The sequence below is a fragment of the Cariama cristata genome, unplaced genomic scaffold (assembly GCF_000690535.1).
Source record: "Cariama cristata isolate BGI_N322 unplaced genomic scaffold, ASM69053v1 scaffold30526, whole genome shotgun sequence".
NCBI classification, from domain to species: Eukaryota; Metazoa; Chordata; class Aves; order Cariamiformes; family Cariamidae; genus Cariama; species Cariama cristata.
In genome coordinates, this window is record NW_009624317.1 from 908 (window position 1) to 20,523 (window position 19,616).

The 19,616-nt window shown below is 36.0% G+C and overlaps 1 protein-coding gene across 1 annotated transcript in view; it reads left to right on the forward strand.

The window, feature by feature from the left end:
* The window catches only part of NFXL1 (nuclear transcription factor, X-box binding-like 1), a 46,818-nt gene that overhangs the window by 810 nt on the left and 26,392 nt on the right, over positions 1–19,616 (forward strand). The window contains exons 2-15 of the mRNA XM_009703135.1: positions 210–380; positions 736–845; positions 3,025–3,158; positions 4,435–4,613; positions 4,781–4,942; positions 5,045–5,145; positions 6,899–7,013; positions 7,364–7,488; positions 8,450–8,572; positions 9,981–10,071; positions 13,018–13,138; positions 13,767–13,923; positions 14,661–14,752; positions 18,260–18,281. Coding sequence (XP_009701437.1) covers positions 210–380; positions 736–845; positions 3,025–3,158; positions 4,435–4,613; positions 4,781–4,942; positions 5,045–5,145; positions 6,899–7,013; positions 7,364–7,488; positions 8,450–8,572; positions 9,981–10,071; positions 13,018–13,138; positions 13,767–13,923; positions 14,661–14,752; positions 18,260–18,281 — 1,703 coding nt within the window. The remainder of the gene's footprint in view (positions 1–209; positions 381–735; positions 846–3,024; positions 3,159–4,434; positions 4,614–4,780; positions 4,943–5,044; positions 5,146–6,898; positions 7,014–7,363; positions 7,489–8,449; positions 8,573–9,980; positions 10,072–13,017; positions 13,139–13,766; positions 13,924–14,660; positions 14,753–18,259; positions 18,282–19,616) is intronic.

Here is a 19,616-nt window from a genome sequence, read left to right on the forward strand (position 1 = left end):
TGTGTATTTTATGGATAATGTACAATAAAGAAGAAAATACAATTTATCTCTTCTTGTATGGTATTGGAAATGTAGCAATGTACTGCCCTTAAAAACATAAAATCAGCAAGCTCTTTAAAGAAAAGGACAGTTGAAAGTATGTAGAACTGAATGTGGTGTTGTGATTAACTATCATGGTATTAATCATCATTAATCTGTTCTCTTAATAGAAATATCTTCACAGAAGAAATTTGATGAAATTAAGAAGGCTAATCAGGCTGCAGCAAAAAAGCTAGTTGAAGAGCAATTTAGTTCCTCGTCTGAAGATGACGATGAAGATGCTGAAGTAAAACAAGGAAAGATTTTGGCCAAAACATTTACCATTTACACCAGTCAAACTGGTAAGTTTTTTTCATTTATTGACTTTTATTTTGATATGAAAGTGTAAACAATGCTGTATTATTGGCTGTGTATTCGAATTTTTCCATAATTGGAGAGAAATCACTTTATTGTGATGTCTTGTATAAAAATATTTATTCCCAGCAATGTACACTGGCAGCACTTCTTGCGTTTTTATGCAGAGTCAATGGTACAATTTTGAAACTGTCTTAAGTACTTCTTATAACGTGGTTTTGTAATAATATACAACTGGCCTCTGATCAGAGAAAAAAACACAAACTTTTACAGCAGTCTCAACATGTACAGAGTAGCAGATCAAACATTACTGATTGCTTTAAAAATCTTTGTACATTAAAGATGGAGATGCAAGTGAACTGGAACGTACAAGACAGTACATGAATGAAGCTTTTCAGTCAGGGGCTATGACGTGTCTCATCTGCATTGCTTCAGTTAAAAGGAACCAAGCTGTAAGTATTTTACAGTAGTCTTTTAGAATAAAGCAAATGTAACTGTCTGAATAATTTGTATTTAATTAATTATATTACTAAGGTAATTCTTGGGATTGATAGTTTTAAAATGATACAGTACTAAAGGCAATATTTGGCGTCTTTGGATTTGTCAAACACTTGAAGAAATAACTGGTTTATATACGTAGCTTGAAATCAGAATATGTCAAAAAGTACATATGTTTGTTATCATAATGTAAAGTAGTTATTTTTAGATTTTAGAGAGTAGCAGATGAAAAAAACAAAGCGCTTACAATGGTGTATTCAATAAGCTATGTTGTAGCAAACACCAAAGCAAGAAATAATAGGAAGTTAGGAAATATTATTGTTAGATTTATAGCCAGGAAATATTATTGTTAGATTTATAGCCAGGAAGCTAAGATAAACTTTGCTGCTCCAAGTGCTGATCAGGTGAAAGAGAAGGGTCGCATGTCTGAGAAGCCTGTCTTATTTCATATAGGGACATTTTTTATGGGAGAGATTTCAGGACAAATCTTTTCCACTTTTATTGTTATGTATCAACTTCCCTTTGACATTGACAGGCCCAAGACTGATTCTATTACAGTTGCTTGAATCAAATACATGTTTGCAACTGTAAGTTCAACATTAAAGATTTTATGCACTTTTTTCTTTTAACTTCCTAATCTGGATGTACATGGACTACAAGTATCCAATGAAACTGTAGTTGTTAACTTTTTTTTTTAGACAGAAATGCAGAAATCTTAAGATATTTAATCCGTATTTTTTCAGACCTTGATGTATATGTTTAGCTTGATTTTAAAGTTCTATGTCTCTTGATAGGTTAATCTCAGCAGAAATGTGATGATTTGGCAACTTGGAAGTCTTCTTTTATAACTCGGTGGTTTGTTAGTTATCTTGGATGTGTAATGTTTCAGCCAAGTGTGTTTGCTTAATGTCTCCTGTTTAGCTTTAGTTTTGGGAAGTTAGTTACTGTTCTCTTAGAAACGTATGTCATTGACTTTGTTAATGGAGAAATTCTCCTTGTTTTCACAGTAAAATTTTATAACAATGTCATAAGTTATTAAAAAAATAAAGCAATTAAAACTTAAATTTTCTGCTGCGTTTCTCTTGCCAAATTGTTATAGTCGTTCTAAGGTGACAATTTAAGACATGAATATGTGAAAAGTAACAAAGTCATAAAGCTACATTTCTCTTATTTAAATTGCTTTTCAGCAGCAGGCTGATGTTCTAAGTGAAGGATTGTGGTTTCACTCCAGAACTGACAAAAAGAAGTACACTGGGAACAAGAACATAAAGGTTTAGTGATGTAGAGAGGATACTGGCAAAATCAACTCTATCTTAAACACATTTGCTTTTAATTCTGTTCCATTTTATACCTCTCTTGCTCTTTGAACAAAAGACACTAGGTTGAAAGGCATACTTCTAATCAAATCTTTTTCTTGCTAGCATTGTATGTAAATCCTAAAGTTTGAAAGGGGGAGAAAATCTTTTTAGTGCTTCTACTACCAAGGTATCTAGAGTATGGGACAGGGAGAGAGCTGTAGGGAGAACTGGGCTTGTTCAGTCTGGTAGAGATGATGCTATGGGATGATACAATTGCAGGCTCTGCCTACTTGGAGTTGTGAAGGTGGCTAAAGCCAAAGTCATCTTTATGGTGACAGGTTATGTAATAAGGGGCAATGGCACAAACTGGGGCTTGGGAGGTGCAGATTGGGTACTAGGAAGGTAGTATGACACTTGGAGCAGGTTGCCCAGGATGGTTGTGGAGTCCTCATTCTTCAGGATTTTCCAGCTTTGCTAGGCAAAGCAGTGACTGAACTGAGCTAAGTTGGGAATAGCCCTTCTTTGGGCATGAGGTTGTGCTACATGACCTCCAACAGTGTGTTTGAACCAACATTTCTATGATTATGTGAGTATTTTAGGCTCCATACGTGTTGGCAAAAACTTCCCGTAAGAGCAGCAAAAAAGATTATAGGTATGAATCTGTAACAGTAAAACTGCCGCATTAATCTAACAATAGGTATAATCTATCTTTGGAAACCCCTTTTTTAATTGGAAAAATTGCAAGCTTGTGTTTCTTTAGATATTACGAATGTTCGTCAGTGGAAAGAGAAAGAAACCTAATGTAAAGCAATTGGCACTTATATCTGCTCTTTAGGTCTGGAGCTGTTGTGGATGCTTTTGTATATTTCACCTGGTGTGTATCCAGAAGTGGGCCAAGGACAGCCTTTTCCTTGTGTCTTCTCCTTTGACAGATGATGATTTTGGGAAGAAAGATCACCCCTGGCCATGGTGAGCGCTTCATGGTACATTTACAAAGATACTTTTATTGTGAATCATATGCAAACTGGAGTTGCTTTGGAAAGGAATGGTACTTGTAAATGGCATGCACACCAAGAAAAAAAATTTTAAAGACTGACTTTTCTATTGCTTTTTTGAATTATTTTTAAGTTTACATTGACATTGTTCAGGAATATTTCACAGTGATATTAAAAACCTGCTGCATCAAATTTGTTTAAACCTCTGAGAAGGTAACTTATCTATTATGTGTCTCAGCTTCTAATGTTTATTTCTAAATGGCTTTCCATATTTGCCACTTAAAATTGGCACAGTGAAATAAATAAATTAAAAAACCCAGTTCTAAAATAGCAATATTTATGGATTTTTTTTTTTTTGGTCTTTCTATAAATCAAGCATTAAAGCCAGTCTTGCAGTTTTACATGAGATCACTATTGAGAAACGGTTTATGGCCTGTAACGTATTATTTAGGGGCAAATCGACATTTTATTTGATAAAAATGAGTACATAGGCCTTTCAAAGCCTCTGTTCTCTGAGGAGGAGCTCTTTGTCATCGTTTCCCAGTACAGCCAGAGATGGGAGATGCTTTGTTTCTCCTTCCTTGTGTTGCCTCACTCATCCATGGCTTGCACCTCAAAGCCTTTAGGGCCTCTGGCACTAACAAATCCCAGACCTTTGGTGCCTATCTACCTTTAGGAATAATGTATTTTTTGATATCTGACACCATCAAGGATAACAAATAAAAGCGTGCATCTTATAATTTCTAAGGTGCTGAACTGATACAATCTAAAACCTTTCAGATAAAATTTTAATTGTTATGCATAGTTTTAATAGCATTGCTAAATCTTGTTTTACATAGCTTCTAAATTGCTACTGGTAAAAACTTGGTTTTTAATATCTTTTTTTGATTGGTTCTATTTAAGTAGGTTACCTCTTTGTTGCATTCATTCCTTTGGTATTACTTGACATAAAAATTGTACTGTATGCTTGCTACACTGAATTTTTTTGTATATATTCTTAGAGAAAAAAGATTGCAGTGATAGGACAATTCCTTAGACATTCTAATGAATGTATTGTAAAATCTGACATATAGCAAGACCTTTATTGTATGTTATAAATTTAATTATGTTATTATTGGTTACAGTAGTTACAAAAATGTTAACTGGTAGCCTGGTGACGATCTTGGGAAAATGAAACTACAGAAACTGGTTTTCTTTTTAAAAAATGCTTTAAAAAAATTACTTTTCACTCCCTTTTTCCCTTGTTGTAGCCCAAAATGTAGGTTTGAATACAAACGATCTGAGACTCCCAGTAGGTATTACTGTTACTGTGGAAAAGTGGAGAATCCAACAGTGGACCCATGGCTGGTACCTCACTCCTGTGGTCAGATATGTGAGAGGGAATTCAAACCTTCCTGTGGTCATAAATGTTTGCTGCTTTGTCATCCAGGTAAATCCATTGTGTCACTTGGTTGTGTGAGCTGTATTTATGTAGCTGTCACACAGTTTTACTTAAAATCTGCTAACTATATTTAAAATTCTCAGAGTAAAACAGATGTAGTTGAGGCTGCATTTGCTGAATGGCCATTAGTGAGGTATTCTTTTTCCTGTACTTAGGACCCTGTCCACCTTGCCCAAAGATGGTCACAACAACCTGTCACTGTAAGAAAGCTAAATCAGTGCCCCGAAGGTGCAGTGCCAAGGAGTGGTCATGTCACCTGCCGTGTGGACGAACGTTGCTGTGTGGACAACACACTTGTGAGAATTCCTGTCACGCAGGTAGACCTGCCTTCTTAAACTTAGGAGGAGTAGTTTTAATTGTTAAAGATACTTCATGCTTTTGCAATTCCTACTCTAATGTCACTTTGCAATTATGTACAGGAGACTGTCAGCCTTGTCCACGAGTCAGTAAACAACGGTGCATCTGTGGAAGACAGACAGCAGAAAGACTTTGTGCAAGTCCTCAGTGGCAGTGTGATCAGGTATGTGGAAGCTGTCCTTTTTATCTTATTTCTCATCCTTGCAAAATTTGATTACTCAGTGTATTAAGGATTGGAAAAACTCATTCAGTAAGAAAATAATTTTATTTTTTAGGTTTTGAAAGTGCAATCAAAAATGTGAGCAGCAGTATTTGAGAATGGATCTACTTGATGGCCCAGTTCGTTTCTGACAGTAGTTAAAATGTCACTGTTCTGGAATTGTGCTAGGGTTAAGCTAGCAATGAATTTGACCTTGAATATTTAGTTTTCTTGTACTTAAGGTTGAAACTTCAGCTGCTGTCTTCAAAAATAAGCATGAAACCACAGCTTAGTATATAAATTTCATGCTTATTTACTTCTAGTGACTGTAACAGAATGAAAGCTTTGTGATTCATTCTCTGAAGTAGATTTGCAACTCATTCTTAGGACCAAGGCTATGGATCGACAGACTGTAAAAAATAAAAATAATTTAAAAAATTAAGTGTCAGGGCGAGGTTGCACCAGGAGGTGCTTGGTCATTGCAATCCCAGTAAGAAAGGCACTCAGCCTCTGTAAAGTATCAATTAAAATGCGATTTATTTCAGCTCACACTGTAGAGAAAGGGAGTATAATATGAATAATAATGTGGAGCTTTAGATGCTGGGAACTTGAAGCTGTCCAGCATTGAACAGGCCTCTGATCCATGTGCAGCATGCAGTGCAGACCCTATCTGTAGAAAGGGTCACCTTGAATACTGTGTTCAGTGTTGGGCCCCTCACTACAAGAAGGACATTGAGCTGCTGGAGCATGTCCAGAGAAGGGCAACAAAGCTGGTGAAGGGCCTGGAGCACAAGTCTGATGGGGAGTGGCTGAGGGGGCTGAGGTTGTTTAGTCTGGAGGAAAGGAGGCTGAGGGGAGACCTGATCGCTCTCTACAACTACCTGAAAGGAGGTTGTAGTGAGGTGAGGGTTGATCTCTTCTCCCCGGTAACTAGCGATAGGACAAGAGGAAACGGTCTCAAGTTGTGCCAGGGGAGGTTCAGGTTGGATATTAGGAAGAACTTCTTCACTGTAAGAGTCATTAGGCTTTGGAATGGGCTCCCCAGGGAGGTGGTGGACTCATCATCCCTGGAGGTGTTCAAAAAACGTTTAGATGTGGTGCTTTGAGACATGGTTTAGTGGGTTTAGCGGGCATGGTGGCATCGGGTATACGGTTGGACTTGATGATCTTTGAGGTCTCTTCCAACCATAATGATTCTATGATTTGGTCATTGAAGCTATTGTAGGATTTTCTTACAAGAAGGCAACTCTGTTCATCCTTTCTGCTGTCAAACAGAAAGGATGTTGAGATGAGAACTTCTTCCTGCACTTTTAGATAAAGGCAAGGACATGCAGGTGGCATAATGACTGATATCAAGTGGGAGCTGCCTCCAGTCTCCTCTGCTACAAGATTATCCTGTGGCCAACGCTATGTGGAGCACAACACAGGCCTGAGGGCCAAGCTGTATATGCAGCACAGCACAGGCCTGTGATTTCTCAGGTTAACTGTTATGTGAACGACTAAGTCCTCAGTATACTATGGTCTTTCAGTCAGGATCGCTGCAGGGATGATCAGTTTTACTTGGCAAACTCAGTGAATATAAGATTTGTTAACAAAATTCAGAAAAACTTAAATTCTACCCAGTCATCTTTCACCCCTAGTTTTTCTCCTTGGGTTGCTTTGTCTTGGTATGTAGTTCCGTTACATTGCATTCACTTGGTTTCTCTGAGTTTTCCAGGTGTGTGGGAAACGTTTGCCTTGTGGTCATCACACATGTGAACAAATTTGTCACGCTGGTCCCTGTGGAGACTGTCCTCGTTCTGGCAAAAGGTCCTGCCCATGTGAAAAATCAAGTAAGCTGCCTTTTTTTTTTGTTAAAAAAAATAAGATAAATTAAAAAAAAATAATCATCCAGTCTTTGACAGTCAGTAGTTTAGGTTAATTCTGCAGGGCAGGGTCCGTAAAAAGTTCTTACAAACAGTGAACTGTGACAGCTTATATTAACTTTTTTGCTTAAATCTTTCAAAGCTTTATTTAGTAGCAGGGGTTTCATTGGCGATGTGAATAATTGAGTAATTCTAGAGAAGGTTTTAAAAAAATGAGAGAGAATTGGCATTTGAACTCATATTTCACAGTGCATTTTTTAAAAAATATTTTGTCTTTTTTCCTAAATGTTTGCTTGTACTTCTCTCTCTTCATCTAGAGTTTACATTGCCTTGTACAGAAGATGTGCCCACCTGTGGTGATACTTGTGACAAAGTTCTGGAATGTGGCATCCATAAATGTTCACAGCGCTGTCATCGAGGTCCCTGTGAAATATGCAGACAGGTTAGTCTTACTGTAGCATTTTCTTAAGGTTTTTAAACACTGTATGCCTGGAACAGTGCACGTCTCTTAAGGAAAATGAAGTCACATCTATCACAAAATCTATGACTTTCTGTTCATTAAAAGCAACATATTTTTTTCCTATTCCCCTCTTGCCTCAACACAAATCTGAATTAATAGTTGAGCATTATGTTATCTGAATTGAGGCATAGATGAGGGTTTTATGGTTTTGGCTCTTTTTTGTTTTGTTGCTTTTTTTTAAAATAAATTAATTATGCCCTAAAAGACACTTACTTTTTTACCCAGCTCTTCTAGCTTCCTTGCTGCTTTGTCTTACTATGCTATTTCTTCATTAGTGAAATGGAAGATGCTGTAATATAACATTATTTCCTTGTTAGTAAGAAAATAATATTTACTCTGCTCTAAATATCTATGGGGCTTCTGTGGTCTGGCCTGTAAAGCTGTTACTCTGTCTGCCCTCAGTTGTCTCTTCCTGAACCAGCTTCGGCTACAAAGTCTATGGTGAAAGTAGTTGGCACATGATAGCTGGGATTGAAGGTCAGATAAACCTGCTCACCTGTTTCTTAAATTATCTGTATACGTGATGAATCTAGTTTACTATGAGGGGGAAGTACTTTTTTGTATGAATTTGTTTTGCATTTATGCTTGACATCTTGCACTACACACTTGAGTGGTTCCGTTGAAGTGGCTTCCCTCTTGGTGAGACCAAGGCTAGAGTGAGGTGCTCTCTAGAGCACAGTGTTTGCAATACTGACACAAGATCCCCAAGTAGTTATTGCACAGATAGGTAATCTGCTCAGAGCATGTGAGATACTTCCTATTGTGACAGAGCACTGTAACGTTTAGTCTGCCATGAACTTTTCTTTACAGCTAGTAGAACATTTTATTTTCCACTGTTTTTGTATTAAAAATACCCTGCTTTTTTCCCTATCTTGCTGCCCAGGAAGTTGAAAAACAGTGTCGCTGTGGAAAGCACACTAAACGCATGCCATGTCATAAGCCGTATCTGTGTGAAACAAAGTGTACTAAAATTCGTGATTGCCAAAAGCATCAATGTAGGAGAAAGGTAAGCGTGTAGAGGTGATCTTTCTCAAATACATTGTTTAAATAACATTCTTTTAAATTTAGGTATAATATTTATATTAGATATAAATCACATGAATCTGTTGTTCCACCTCATGTTATTGTATACAAAGAGGAGTTTTCTTCAATGTCATTCAATTGGTTTGTGATGTACCAGAATTCTCTGAACAGCACGTCACCAAGAAAAACTCAGTGGCCTTAAAAACTGGGAGGGAATTTTGACAACTTTGCAGTTCCAGAAGGCAGTTCTGTTTTCAGATACTTGAGTAGTTACTGATGCTTTATGCATTCTGGAGTAGTTAAATCCATTTGTTTCTTTACTTTGTAGGAAGAGCTGGGAATCTCTCATAACTTTGTAAGGGACATACTCTTACTTTTGACAATGCAACATTCCATCCCACCTTCTAATATGCATCACTGCAAGCAGCAGTGGTCTGACAATTGGGAGTTTGAGTTTTGTTTCCCTTCTCATTTGAAGTCAAGGGAATGATTGATAGCTCACACTTATCTTTTCAGTTTATTGATTCAAGAAGGCCTGAAAGTTGCCTGCTATGTGTGAATTAAGACATCATGAAAGTTGGACTTCTTACCACAAAGAGGCATGAAAAAATACAGTTTTATTCTTAGGTATTTTTGAGTACTACTACAGTGAATTTACCTTATGTGAAAAGACGGCAAAACAAGTAAATGCAATCTTAATGTCTTTAATTTATGCTAAAAAATTCCAAGTTTCTTTTCCTAATTGCCATCCTTCCTTATACAGTTTGGAAGGAGGGTACCTTTCAAGTTAGTAGAAAAGATGAGGTTCTCTCCTGACCTGGCGTCCACCAACGTGGTGGTGGTGTGATGTGTTCTGATTCTTCCACATTACTGCTTTATATAAGAACAGAAAATAGATAACTGATCCTAATGTTATCTGACTTTACTACAAAGGTAAAAGGTGGGTTTTTTTTTTTTTAAAAAAAAAGTGGTTAGCAACATTTTTGTGCCAGGGACAATATAGTATAAAAATGGAAGAAATTACAGACTAATGGGGCAAACTGTTGGATATCCTACGTGTAATCTGAAATTATTTCGGATTAAAATATAAGAATTTGAACTTTAAAATGTTCTGATGCTTTTGGAAACCCTCTGCCTTTTTAGTGTGTTGAAATGATGCTTTGAACCGTGTGTTTTCTTGTTATTTTATAATTTGAGTTTAAAAAAAAACTGTACAGATGGCCTCTTTTCTATACCTGGCATGAATTTGAGGAAATTTGACTAAATTGCATCAAAATCTTTTAAGAAATACTGAAAAAATGAGATAGTAGAAGAGGGCAAATTTATACCAGAAATGTCTAAGTTTTCAGTTATACAGAGTATATATATATATATATTTTTTTTTTTAATAGTGCTGTTCTGGAAACTGTCCACCTTGTGATCAAGTCTGTGGGCGGACTCTAGGCTGCAGAAATCACAAATGTCCTTCAGGCTGCCACAGAGGTAAGAATAGGTGAAGGATCCCTGTAGTGATGGAATATTGTTTATTTTTTGCAAAACTTTGTGCTTGCATGACTCTGGTGCTTAATGAATTCTCTCCCTTGTTGCATGTGGGCTTTTTGTGGGGGCAGTGTGTTTGAAAGGTTTTTAGTACTTAAGGACTTACACAATGACAACCTGAGTTTTTACCTGGTAATTTTGCTTAGCATTGTTCCTCTGAAAATGTTATGTCTTCTTTCCAGCTGCTTAATTCAAAATCCATAGCTTGACTTTTTTTCCCAAATAGTTCTGTTCGCTGAATGTGCATAACAAAGTCCAGCTACATATGGAAATGACTGTGTTGGTTGAGTCTGGATGGTTTTAAAAAGCCCTAGAATACAATATGTGATATGAGTGGGCTTAAAATAAAAAAAAAGTTGATGGAATTTGAATGTATATTGGTATCTTACTGGTGAAAGAGAAGATAAGAACTTGTTACTGACTATATGAAGGATAACAAAAAAGTTTACTTGAGCATCCAGTGACCTTGTCTAAAAAGATGCTGAAAATGGTCAAAATTACCTGGCAGCTTTTATCTTGACCAATTGCTTTGACATTCGCTTGGTAGGGGATTAAATTGGAATGACTGAAAAAGTGGCTGCCCTCTCTCCAATTTTCCTCACAGAAGCTGCTGCCCTGCTGAAACAGCAGCTGAGTAGCCTATGTAATTTCCTTTACTATTCTGGACTATAAATTACAACAACTCAGGAAATAATTCACAGCTTATTCAGCTAATCTTGCTTTTGAGGCAATGATTCATAAGAGGACAGGACAGGTAAATGTGGTAGTTGTCCCAGTTAACCTGCTATGAAATATGTCATCACAAACTAGTGGTTTTTTTTTTCTCTGTTAATTGTGCCCCTTCTCTATACTTTTTTTTTTTTTTTTGATATTGTCAGAAGAAAACTGGTAACATTGTTTTTCTGCATTAGTTTGGTTGATAACTAAATCATAGAATAAAATTCTGGTTGGAAAACTAAGGAACTAATGCTGCGTTATAGGATAAACTTTTACATTGAATAGCTGTTTATATTTGATACTGCTTGCATCTTACAGCCTAGCTAAAAGTGGCAATGATTTCTAATAACTAACAGCAGTATAAAAATAATAAAGCAGCGCCTATAAGAAAACAAAAGTGAACTTTGAGAATGTAAATATCAAATATATACACTTTAAAGTGTATGTAATTTATCAAAACAGCACAATTGTCAAGATTTAAGTGCTAACTCTTGCCAGAAGTTGCATCTAATGAAGCTAATAGCTGATATAAAATGATAAATTTAGAGAGGAAAATAATTTCTATGTGCTTTAACAAATTACGATCTAGTACAATTTGTAATACCTTGTCAGAATGTTTGAAAATACTCCTAATAAAGGCATGATTTAGATTTAAAAATATTTATGTTCATGTGTTTCTCCTTATACACCAATATTTTAATAGCTGCTGAAATTCGTGATTAATTATTTTATCTTTAGTATGTAATACCAGGTCCGATCAATTTTGCAATGAGCTGCCAGAGCTCAGTGACCACTAGTTTAAAGGAAATAGTATGCCTTCTAGGAAAATAACTTGCCAGATCTGGTCCTTTAAAAGTTACCTGATCTCAGAATTATTAAAGGTTGCTGATAACAAGCACTTGGCCTTTAGCAGAGGTCCCTGAAAAAAGGTAACTTAATCTATTTGTTTGTGGTTTGATTTTTACATCTTTTTTTTTTTTCTTAAGTATTTAATCATTCTTGCTGAAATTTAGAATGTGTTGCCAGGGAATAGAAATGTTTTGTTTCCTGCTGTAGTACATGATGACACTTGATTTGAGAACAGTGTACTCTCACCTTAATTTCAGGCTTGTATGCGAACTCTGCCCTTAAATCTTCTATTAATAAAGACAACTGCCTACATTCTCAAAAAGATGGAAGTCAATTGTACACACATTAGCCACTCTGGGCAGAATAGCGTTAGAACTTCAGTTTATTTTGTAAAAGTAGCTGTTTATGTGTGCTGATAATACATTGTAATTTAATTTACTTTGCAATACAAAGACTGTATACTTCCATCCTTTTTTAATTCAGCTGCCTTTTGTCATTGAGAGGTCTGCTTCTTGAAGTGTTGCTTCTCAGATCCTGCTGACCAGTGAGAATTGCTTAAAAAGCTGTGCTGTCAATATCGCTTTCAAAGCATTGCTTTAAGTTTCAGAGTGCAACATGAATAGTAAGCCAAAATGCCACGTCTAAATTTGCTTTTTTTAGAAGATGCATATTCTCGCTGTTAATTACTCAATAATAAAACTTAGCAGTTGGCACTTGATGAAGAAATAGTGTGGGAGAGCTATAAATTAAAACCTAGATATTTTACAGATTTTTTTTTTTTCATATGTGTCAGGTTAGTAGCATGAGTAACTTTATAAAGGAGGAAGATCTTGTCAAAGAAGTGTTGATTATACATAGGCTGAACATTTCTTTAATGTCATACAAAATCTGCAAAACTTTATTGTACCAGTTTTTCAATGTCTCTTTTTGATCTTTTGAATATAGATGAAAGATGACATGTCTTTATATGTATGTAAGACTGAAATATAAACAGCAAATATTTAAGTGTTGTGTGATCCAAATGACTGGGCTTTAATAATGCTGACTTCTTTTTAAATGTTAGGGGGATTATTTCTAACTTGATACCTGTTAACAACTGTAGAATAATCAAGATTATTATTACTATTCTTTAAGAATGGTGAAATTCTCTTTCCCAAGAGGGATTTGAAGCTAAGCAGAAATAAAAAAATAACAGCCATCTATTATTTAGCTCAAACAGAATAGGACAATTATACCATGTGCGTATTCAGAGTTATGTTAATTACCATTTTTTTTATAATCAGCTTATTCAGATTATCATATTGTTAATGTATTTATTTTTAGGTAGTTGTAATCCATGTCCAGAGACTGTAGATGTGAAATGCAATTGTGGAAAAACTGTCATTAAAGTGCCCTGTGGCAGAGAGCGCACCATCAAACCTCCCAAATGCAAACAGCTGTGCAGGTCAGTATAGAAAATGTGTGTGATTCTAGTTCTTCAGTGGAGTTTAAGGTGTCCTTAAAGAAAGTAGTAAAATATAACTTTAAAAAGCAAAAATTACTGCTTTCATAGGATTACAGATACTACTTCTCAGTCTTCTGTGCAGATGGAGATTAGCAATAATCCTCCTTATCAGACACCACTTTGATGCTGTGGTTTCATGAGCAGCTCGCTGCTGTCAAGGGGGATGTTCTGTGCCACCGAGCACTCCTAATTCTGTAGTCCCACTCACTTCAAGTTATCTCTGGTATGTTTTGAAGTACCTTCATGAGGCAGTTTACCTGGAAAACTTGAATAGCAAAAGGAAAAAGAATATTTTCTACTGGGGTGTAGCAAGATGATTTAGTGGAGAGTAGAATTAGGATTGAAATAGCTGTTTGAATGTGCAAACCTGACTTTGATTTTTATTTAATTTAGAACTTCTGTATGATTGTACTGTAATATTAACCACTGCTGAAGGTGAGAAGTGAACTAATTTTTTTTAAAAATAACTTGTTTGTCTCAGTTCTTTGTATTTTAAGTGTAATTGTCCAGTGACTGTAACTTCATATTTCTTGCTGTCATATTGATTCATTCTTGGATTTTACTTCAGTCGACCACCTACCTGTCACCACTCTACCCAGGAGAAACACTATTGTCACTTTGGTCGGTGTCCTCCGTGTCGTCAGTCCTGCCAGAAAACATTGATGTGTGGTCATTTGTGCCCTGTTTCCTGCCACGATGAAGCACTTGTGAAGCAAACAGGCTTAGTAAGTAAATAGTGAAAAATGGTGTGTTATTTGTGTTCTGAAGAATGAGCAACAGTTGTTTGACCTTAATCTTACGTGGAGGCCTTTGGAGTTCAGAGTAAATAAATAAATAATCAGGCACAGAGGTGTGCATACTGCTTAACTGAGAAACTAAGCTGTTCTGGCTCCTTTGTTGCAATCTAATTAATTTTGTAATATATATAATTGAATGTGCAGTTTTCGACAGTTATGATTACTCAAGAAATTATAAGATTTTTTTGTTAGAGTTGTGTTACAAATGTTTAATTTCAAATGTAAACAATTACTTTTAACGTAAGAGCAAAAAATAAATTTTAACTCTGTTTACTAAACCATCAAAATTTGCACAAATTAGAAGTGAGAAATTGTTTGGCATCTTGAAACATGACGCATGCACTGCGTGTTGATAACTGAACTTAGTTAGTAATTGAAACATTTTTGTGTTTTTACCTCTATTAAATGCTTAGAATTGTTTGGCTTTGTGCTTGATTTTTAGCAGTAGCACCACAGGCCTTCATTTTCATATCCCTAACCATGCTAAGGATAAAATTGTAATGTTTTGTGTGTTGGAGGTATTGAGATTTCCATTAGTAAAAAGTTAGTTACTAGAAAGTGGATTTGTTAGAACTGGGATCTCTTTAGGGGATGTATTTATTTATGGTCAAGCAGATAGTTCCATTTGTGTTTTGTATTCAGCTGGTGTTGTCTTTTGCTCCCAGCATCAGTCTGCAGGTCCTTGGGAACAGCCATCTGAGCCAGCTTTTATTCAAACTGCATTACCATGCCCTCCCTGTGAGATTCCTATACCAGTGTGAGTATTAAAAAAGAAAAGAAATAAAAGGAAATTTTGGTGTGGAAAGAGATTTTTTTTTTTTTCTTTTTATACTGTTGTAGAGATGAAAATAACTGTATTTTCCTCTTCAGGTGCAAACAGCCTATGTGAACACCATTCTCATAAAACTGGGAGCACTGGTGGTTGTTTAATAGACATTTTTGTAGTGTGTACTCACTGTATGAAAGGACTGAGAGTATTAGTAAAGATTCGTTGTTTCTAATAACATTTTGTGCGCAATGCTACCTTAAAAGAAAAATACGAAAATTGCAAAGACAGCCATTGTAATTTGATAGTCTTCAGTGACATACAAAGTTTTCCATATAGTTTCTATCTTGTTTGGTTTATGGGATCGTAATTTTCTCTGTAATGGATTGCTATTTTGTTTCTCAGTTGTCTGGTTATTATATGCTAATGAATGGCAGATGAATGCCCTTCATCCCATCTGCTGTCTGCTCTCAGTTTTTGACTTGTCCAAAAGATTCTGCTCCTTGAATAGAGCTGAATGAACTCTTTCTGTGATGATGCTGAGGATGTAAGGGAAGATATGATAATGACAACGACTTTTTTTCACCATTCTTTTTCAATTTCATAGAACTTCTGTTTACATTGTAGAATAAGGACTCAGAATTCAACATTTATCTGAAAAAAGAAATACTGGGGGTTTTAGTCTGTGTTGTAATCTCTTATTCTTTTAAACCATGCACATTTCACAGGCATTCGTGCCTTTGGTTTTGTAAACATCCCTCCTTAATGAGGGAATATTACGTCCTAATTTTATGAAGTGAGAAGTAGACGGAGGAAGATGATAAAAAATATCTATTTAACTGCCTATGTAGATATGTTTAGAACTTAATTTCTCAAGGATTGTACTATGATAGGTTGTACTTTTTGTTCAAAACTGTGACCACTCAGTACTTCTGATACTTGGGCTCAAAGTTCAAAGCCAGACTCTGAAAAGGTGAAAAATGTGTAGTTACGAACAGTCTGGTTTCAGTGTTTGGGTAGATGCCTGTATAAACTGTCTCATGTAGGTATTCAGCAGAGGACCATTGTGTAATGTCATGCATGACGTAGGGTACCTCTCTTGGTTCCTCTGATTTCCAACCTCAAAATCACCTCCCTTAGTCTGAAGACTCCTCCTCAGAGGAGGTAAGTCTGCTAAGTGAGAAGAAAACCATACTGGAAAAGTTGTACTTCATTTTCTAACTAGAGGAAGCATCGTTACATTTCATAGTGCTTGGAACAAATTAAGGTTCTGTTAGCATTGTATCACGTTAATTCTGGAATATGTCTCTTGATCGATCTTTGCAACTGTAATGTTCTTTTTTCTTTTTTTTTTTTAAGAAACTCATATGAGAGAAGCTTCCTGAATTAATAAAATTGTAATAGTAAACAAAACCATAGACAGAAAGTAATGTGTTGCTACACAGCAAAATATCTGACACCTTCTTAGATCTTTAGCAGGGCTTTTAGAATCATTGGTAGAACAGTGGCATTTGAACAAATATGATAATGGAGAATAGTTTAAATAATCCTATTCTGTATGGATGGATGTTAGTGGGGATTCGTTCACTGCTGAGGTTTAGCAGTACTTTTTGATGAGTTTTTTGTAATAATTTGGTATCTTTGAACATAAGCAGCCAGAGATTTGGAATGAAATATGTTCAGTATCTGTTTCTGTAAATAGTTACAAGGAAGTTTCTGGAAAATTATTTGCTCTATTAATTTCACAGAACCATTGAGGTTGGAAGGTACCTTGGGGTGGGGTCACTAGTCCAGCCTCCTGCTAAAAGCAGATCAACACTGAATTCAGACCAGTTTGCTTCAGCGTTGTCCAGCTGGACCTTGAAAACCCCCAAGTACATTGATTCTGCAGCCTATCTGGACAGCCTCTTTCAGTTCTTGATTATACTTGTACTGATATTCCCCCTGCCCCGCTCCACTGTGTATCCAGTCAGAACCTTCCTTGTTTAAGGGTATGATTGTTGTCTTTTGCCTCCCTCGTATGAACCTCTGTAAGGAGCCTGGCTGCATCTTCTCTGTAACTTCTCCTTAATGCTGAAAGACTACCATTCTATCCCCGGCCCATCAGTCCCCAGCCTGCAGTGTTGCTGGGATTTAGTCAGTCCCAGATGCAGAACTTTCTTTGTCTCTGCATTTCCTGAATTTCCTCTCAGCCTGTTCCTCCAGTCTGTCCAGACCCTTGTGAATCGCACCCCTGCCCTCGAATGTATCGACTGTACCATCCTTTAGCATCGTCTGCAAAATTGGTGCATTTTGTCTCTTCCAAGTTACCGGGGAAAAAAATAATTAAACAAGATAGGTCCCAGGCTGAAGAATTCCACCTGTAACTGGTGTCCAAGTAGGATACAAACAACTAGCCACTGCCCTTTGAGCCCAGGGATCCTGACAGTTTTTCACGCATCTGGTAGTTCATCTGACACCATTACATCTCAACTTGAATGCGGGGTTGCTATGGGGAATCCCTCATCCACAGATTTAGTAGTCAGATGGCAGAAGGCAGTGAGGCTGGATGAGCAGTTTCCCCTTGCAGTGGAACAGAAGCATGCTGCAATGGAATGCAGAGGTCCTAGAAGCCAAATTAGCTGGATGTAGGAAGATTGTCTTGGATATAATTGAGCTGTGTAGAGTGAAGAACAGGCTCCTGTGCAACATCTGCCCCTTATTATACTAGGTGAAAGAATGATTGCTCTTGTTAATATCCTGCTGTTCTAAAGACCATCTCTAGCTATTGCTGGTTCCTTTGTGTTAGGAAAGTTATCAGGGATACCTTTTTTTTTTAAAATACTCATCCAGAAATTTTTAGGAACTGATTTACAGGTATTTTAGCTTGAATATTAATAATGTTTTCATTACTCTCCCTTATAAGGTTTCAGTAGAGAAATCAAAATAATACTTGGGAAGGAGATGACATATGAAATCAGAGGTAAAAAGAAAAAGATACTTTTCAAAATAAATTGAGCAAAAGATTGATTTAATTTTTAGGAGATCAGTGTTTGAATGAGTCGCCATTTAATACCTTCACAATTCTGATCAGTGTGCAGTTTTTCTTTCCTAGGAATGGTAGACCATTCTAAAAGGGATAGAATTGTAAACATAAGAGTAGACTAGGTAGTTCTTCGGGATAACTGAAAAATATGGAGTGATATATTAGTAAAGTCAAAGGACAAGATATTTGGAAGCAATTCAGGTAATTTTCTAAAATAAAAATGGTTAATTTCATATACAACTATAATCTACACATGAAACACTGATTTTGGGGTTACTGTCATAAAATATAGCAATCCAAAAAGCTGTTGAAAAATAGAACACTTTGATCTGCATAGATAGATGATTTTCTCTTAGTTTGCACTCTTTAAAATAGATTGCATTATTTTTGTGTGAAAAGCACTGTCACTGTTATAAATCCCTTATTAAGGAAATACATCTTTTCTAAATCTCTGATTTCTCTCTCTTTAACAGGGAGTGCCTCGGGCAGCATGAGGTGAGTCATGGAAACTGCCTTTTAAAGTAGAATATGAAGGATATCTCACTTTGTCAGTCTGCAAAAAAGTATTAAAGAGAAATATTATATGGGTTTTTTATATTTTAAAACCAACAAAGTACCTTATCACAAGGGCTTACATATCAGAAGGTATTTTAGTTCCTTTTTGGAGAATATATAACTGCTTGACTTTTTAGAAGTCTTGGACAGAAATTTTAACTCGTGATTTGTGAAGCTATTTCTGTATTCCTGCAGTTGTTTAAATAGTGTTTAAATTTTTTTTGCATGGTCTTTTTTCATTATATACTTCTTGTGTTGTGGGTTTTTTCCCTCATTCTATAGTTATTACTCTCTGCCTGTCACGCACTTTCCTCAGTTCTCCTAGAAACTGCTGTGTTTAATTTAAAAAGATAACGATTATAGTGTTGTACAAGAAAATTCTCATGTGACTTGGATCTAAGCATGCATGGATGAAGTCAGACAATATAGTGGAAATGTCTTTAATGTCACTTATTAGCTTGTCTTTTTGGTCTGCAGCCTTCTCCAGTTTTGGATGAAGTCATTGTCTATTTTGGCTTACATGAGAAAAAAATCTAATTCACACTTGAAGCTAAATAACTATCATCATTATTCACAGTGGTTTCTAAAAGTTAGGAAATTTTAAGGTCAACTCTTTTTTTTTTTTCTCTATCTTAAATGAGTGCTAAACTAATCTTTTAAAAAAAACTTTCTGCTATGATTGCTTTGTCTACTAGTAAGTCTGGCATAACTTCACTATCAAAGAGCAGCTAGCAATACTATAACAAACCTGGTTTCATCTTAAGCTGGTAAAAAATTCTAGAAAACGGTAAACAGTTAAAAATCTTTGAAGACACCCCAGTCTTTTTTTTTTTTTTTTTTTTTCCCCCGACCTTCTTTAATAATCTTTTGGTATGTGTTGTGATGGTGACTCGATTATGTGGTGGCAACATCTACAAATGGTGTTAAGAAAGTGTATACATCCGCCGTCTGTTTGTGCAGCACATTTATTAATCCAACCAAGCGCTGAATACAGCTTCTGTAGAGCTACTTCACAGCTTGTTGGTTGCTGAAGAAAAATGTGTGGTGAAGATGGTTGAAAAGAACAACTGTGCCTGTTTTTGTTGAAACAGCTGGGGTTTGTTTTTGTTTTCCACAGTAAAACTTGTGGGTGTATCAGCCAATGTTTATTGAGTCAATGACATGTTTTATGATAGGACATATGGAATCTCACCCTAACTTTCATGAATTTATGTATAAACAAGATATAAGCTGTGGTCAATCAACCCAATGTATAACTAACTTTAGACAATGTTA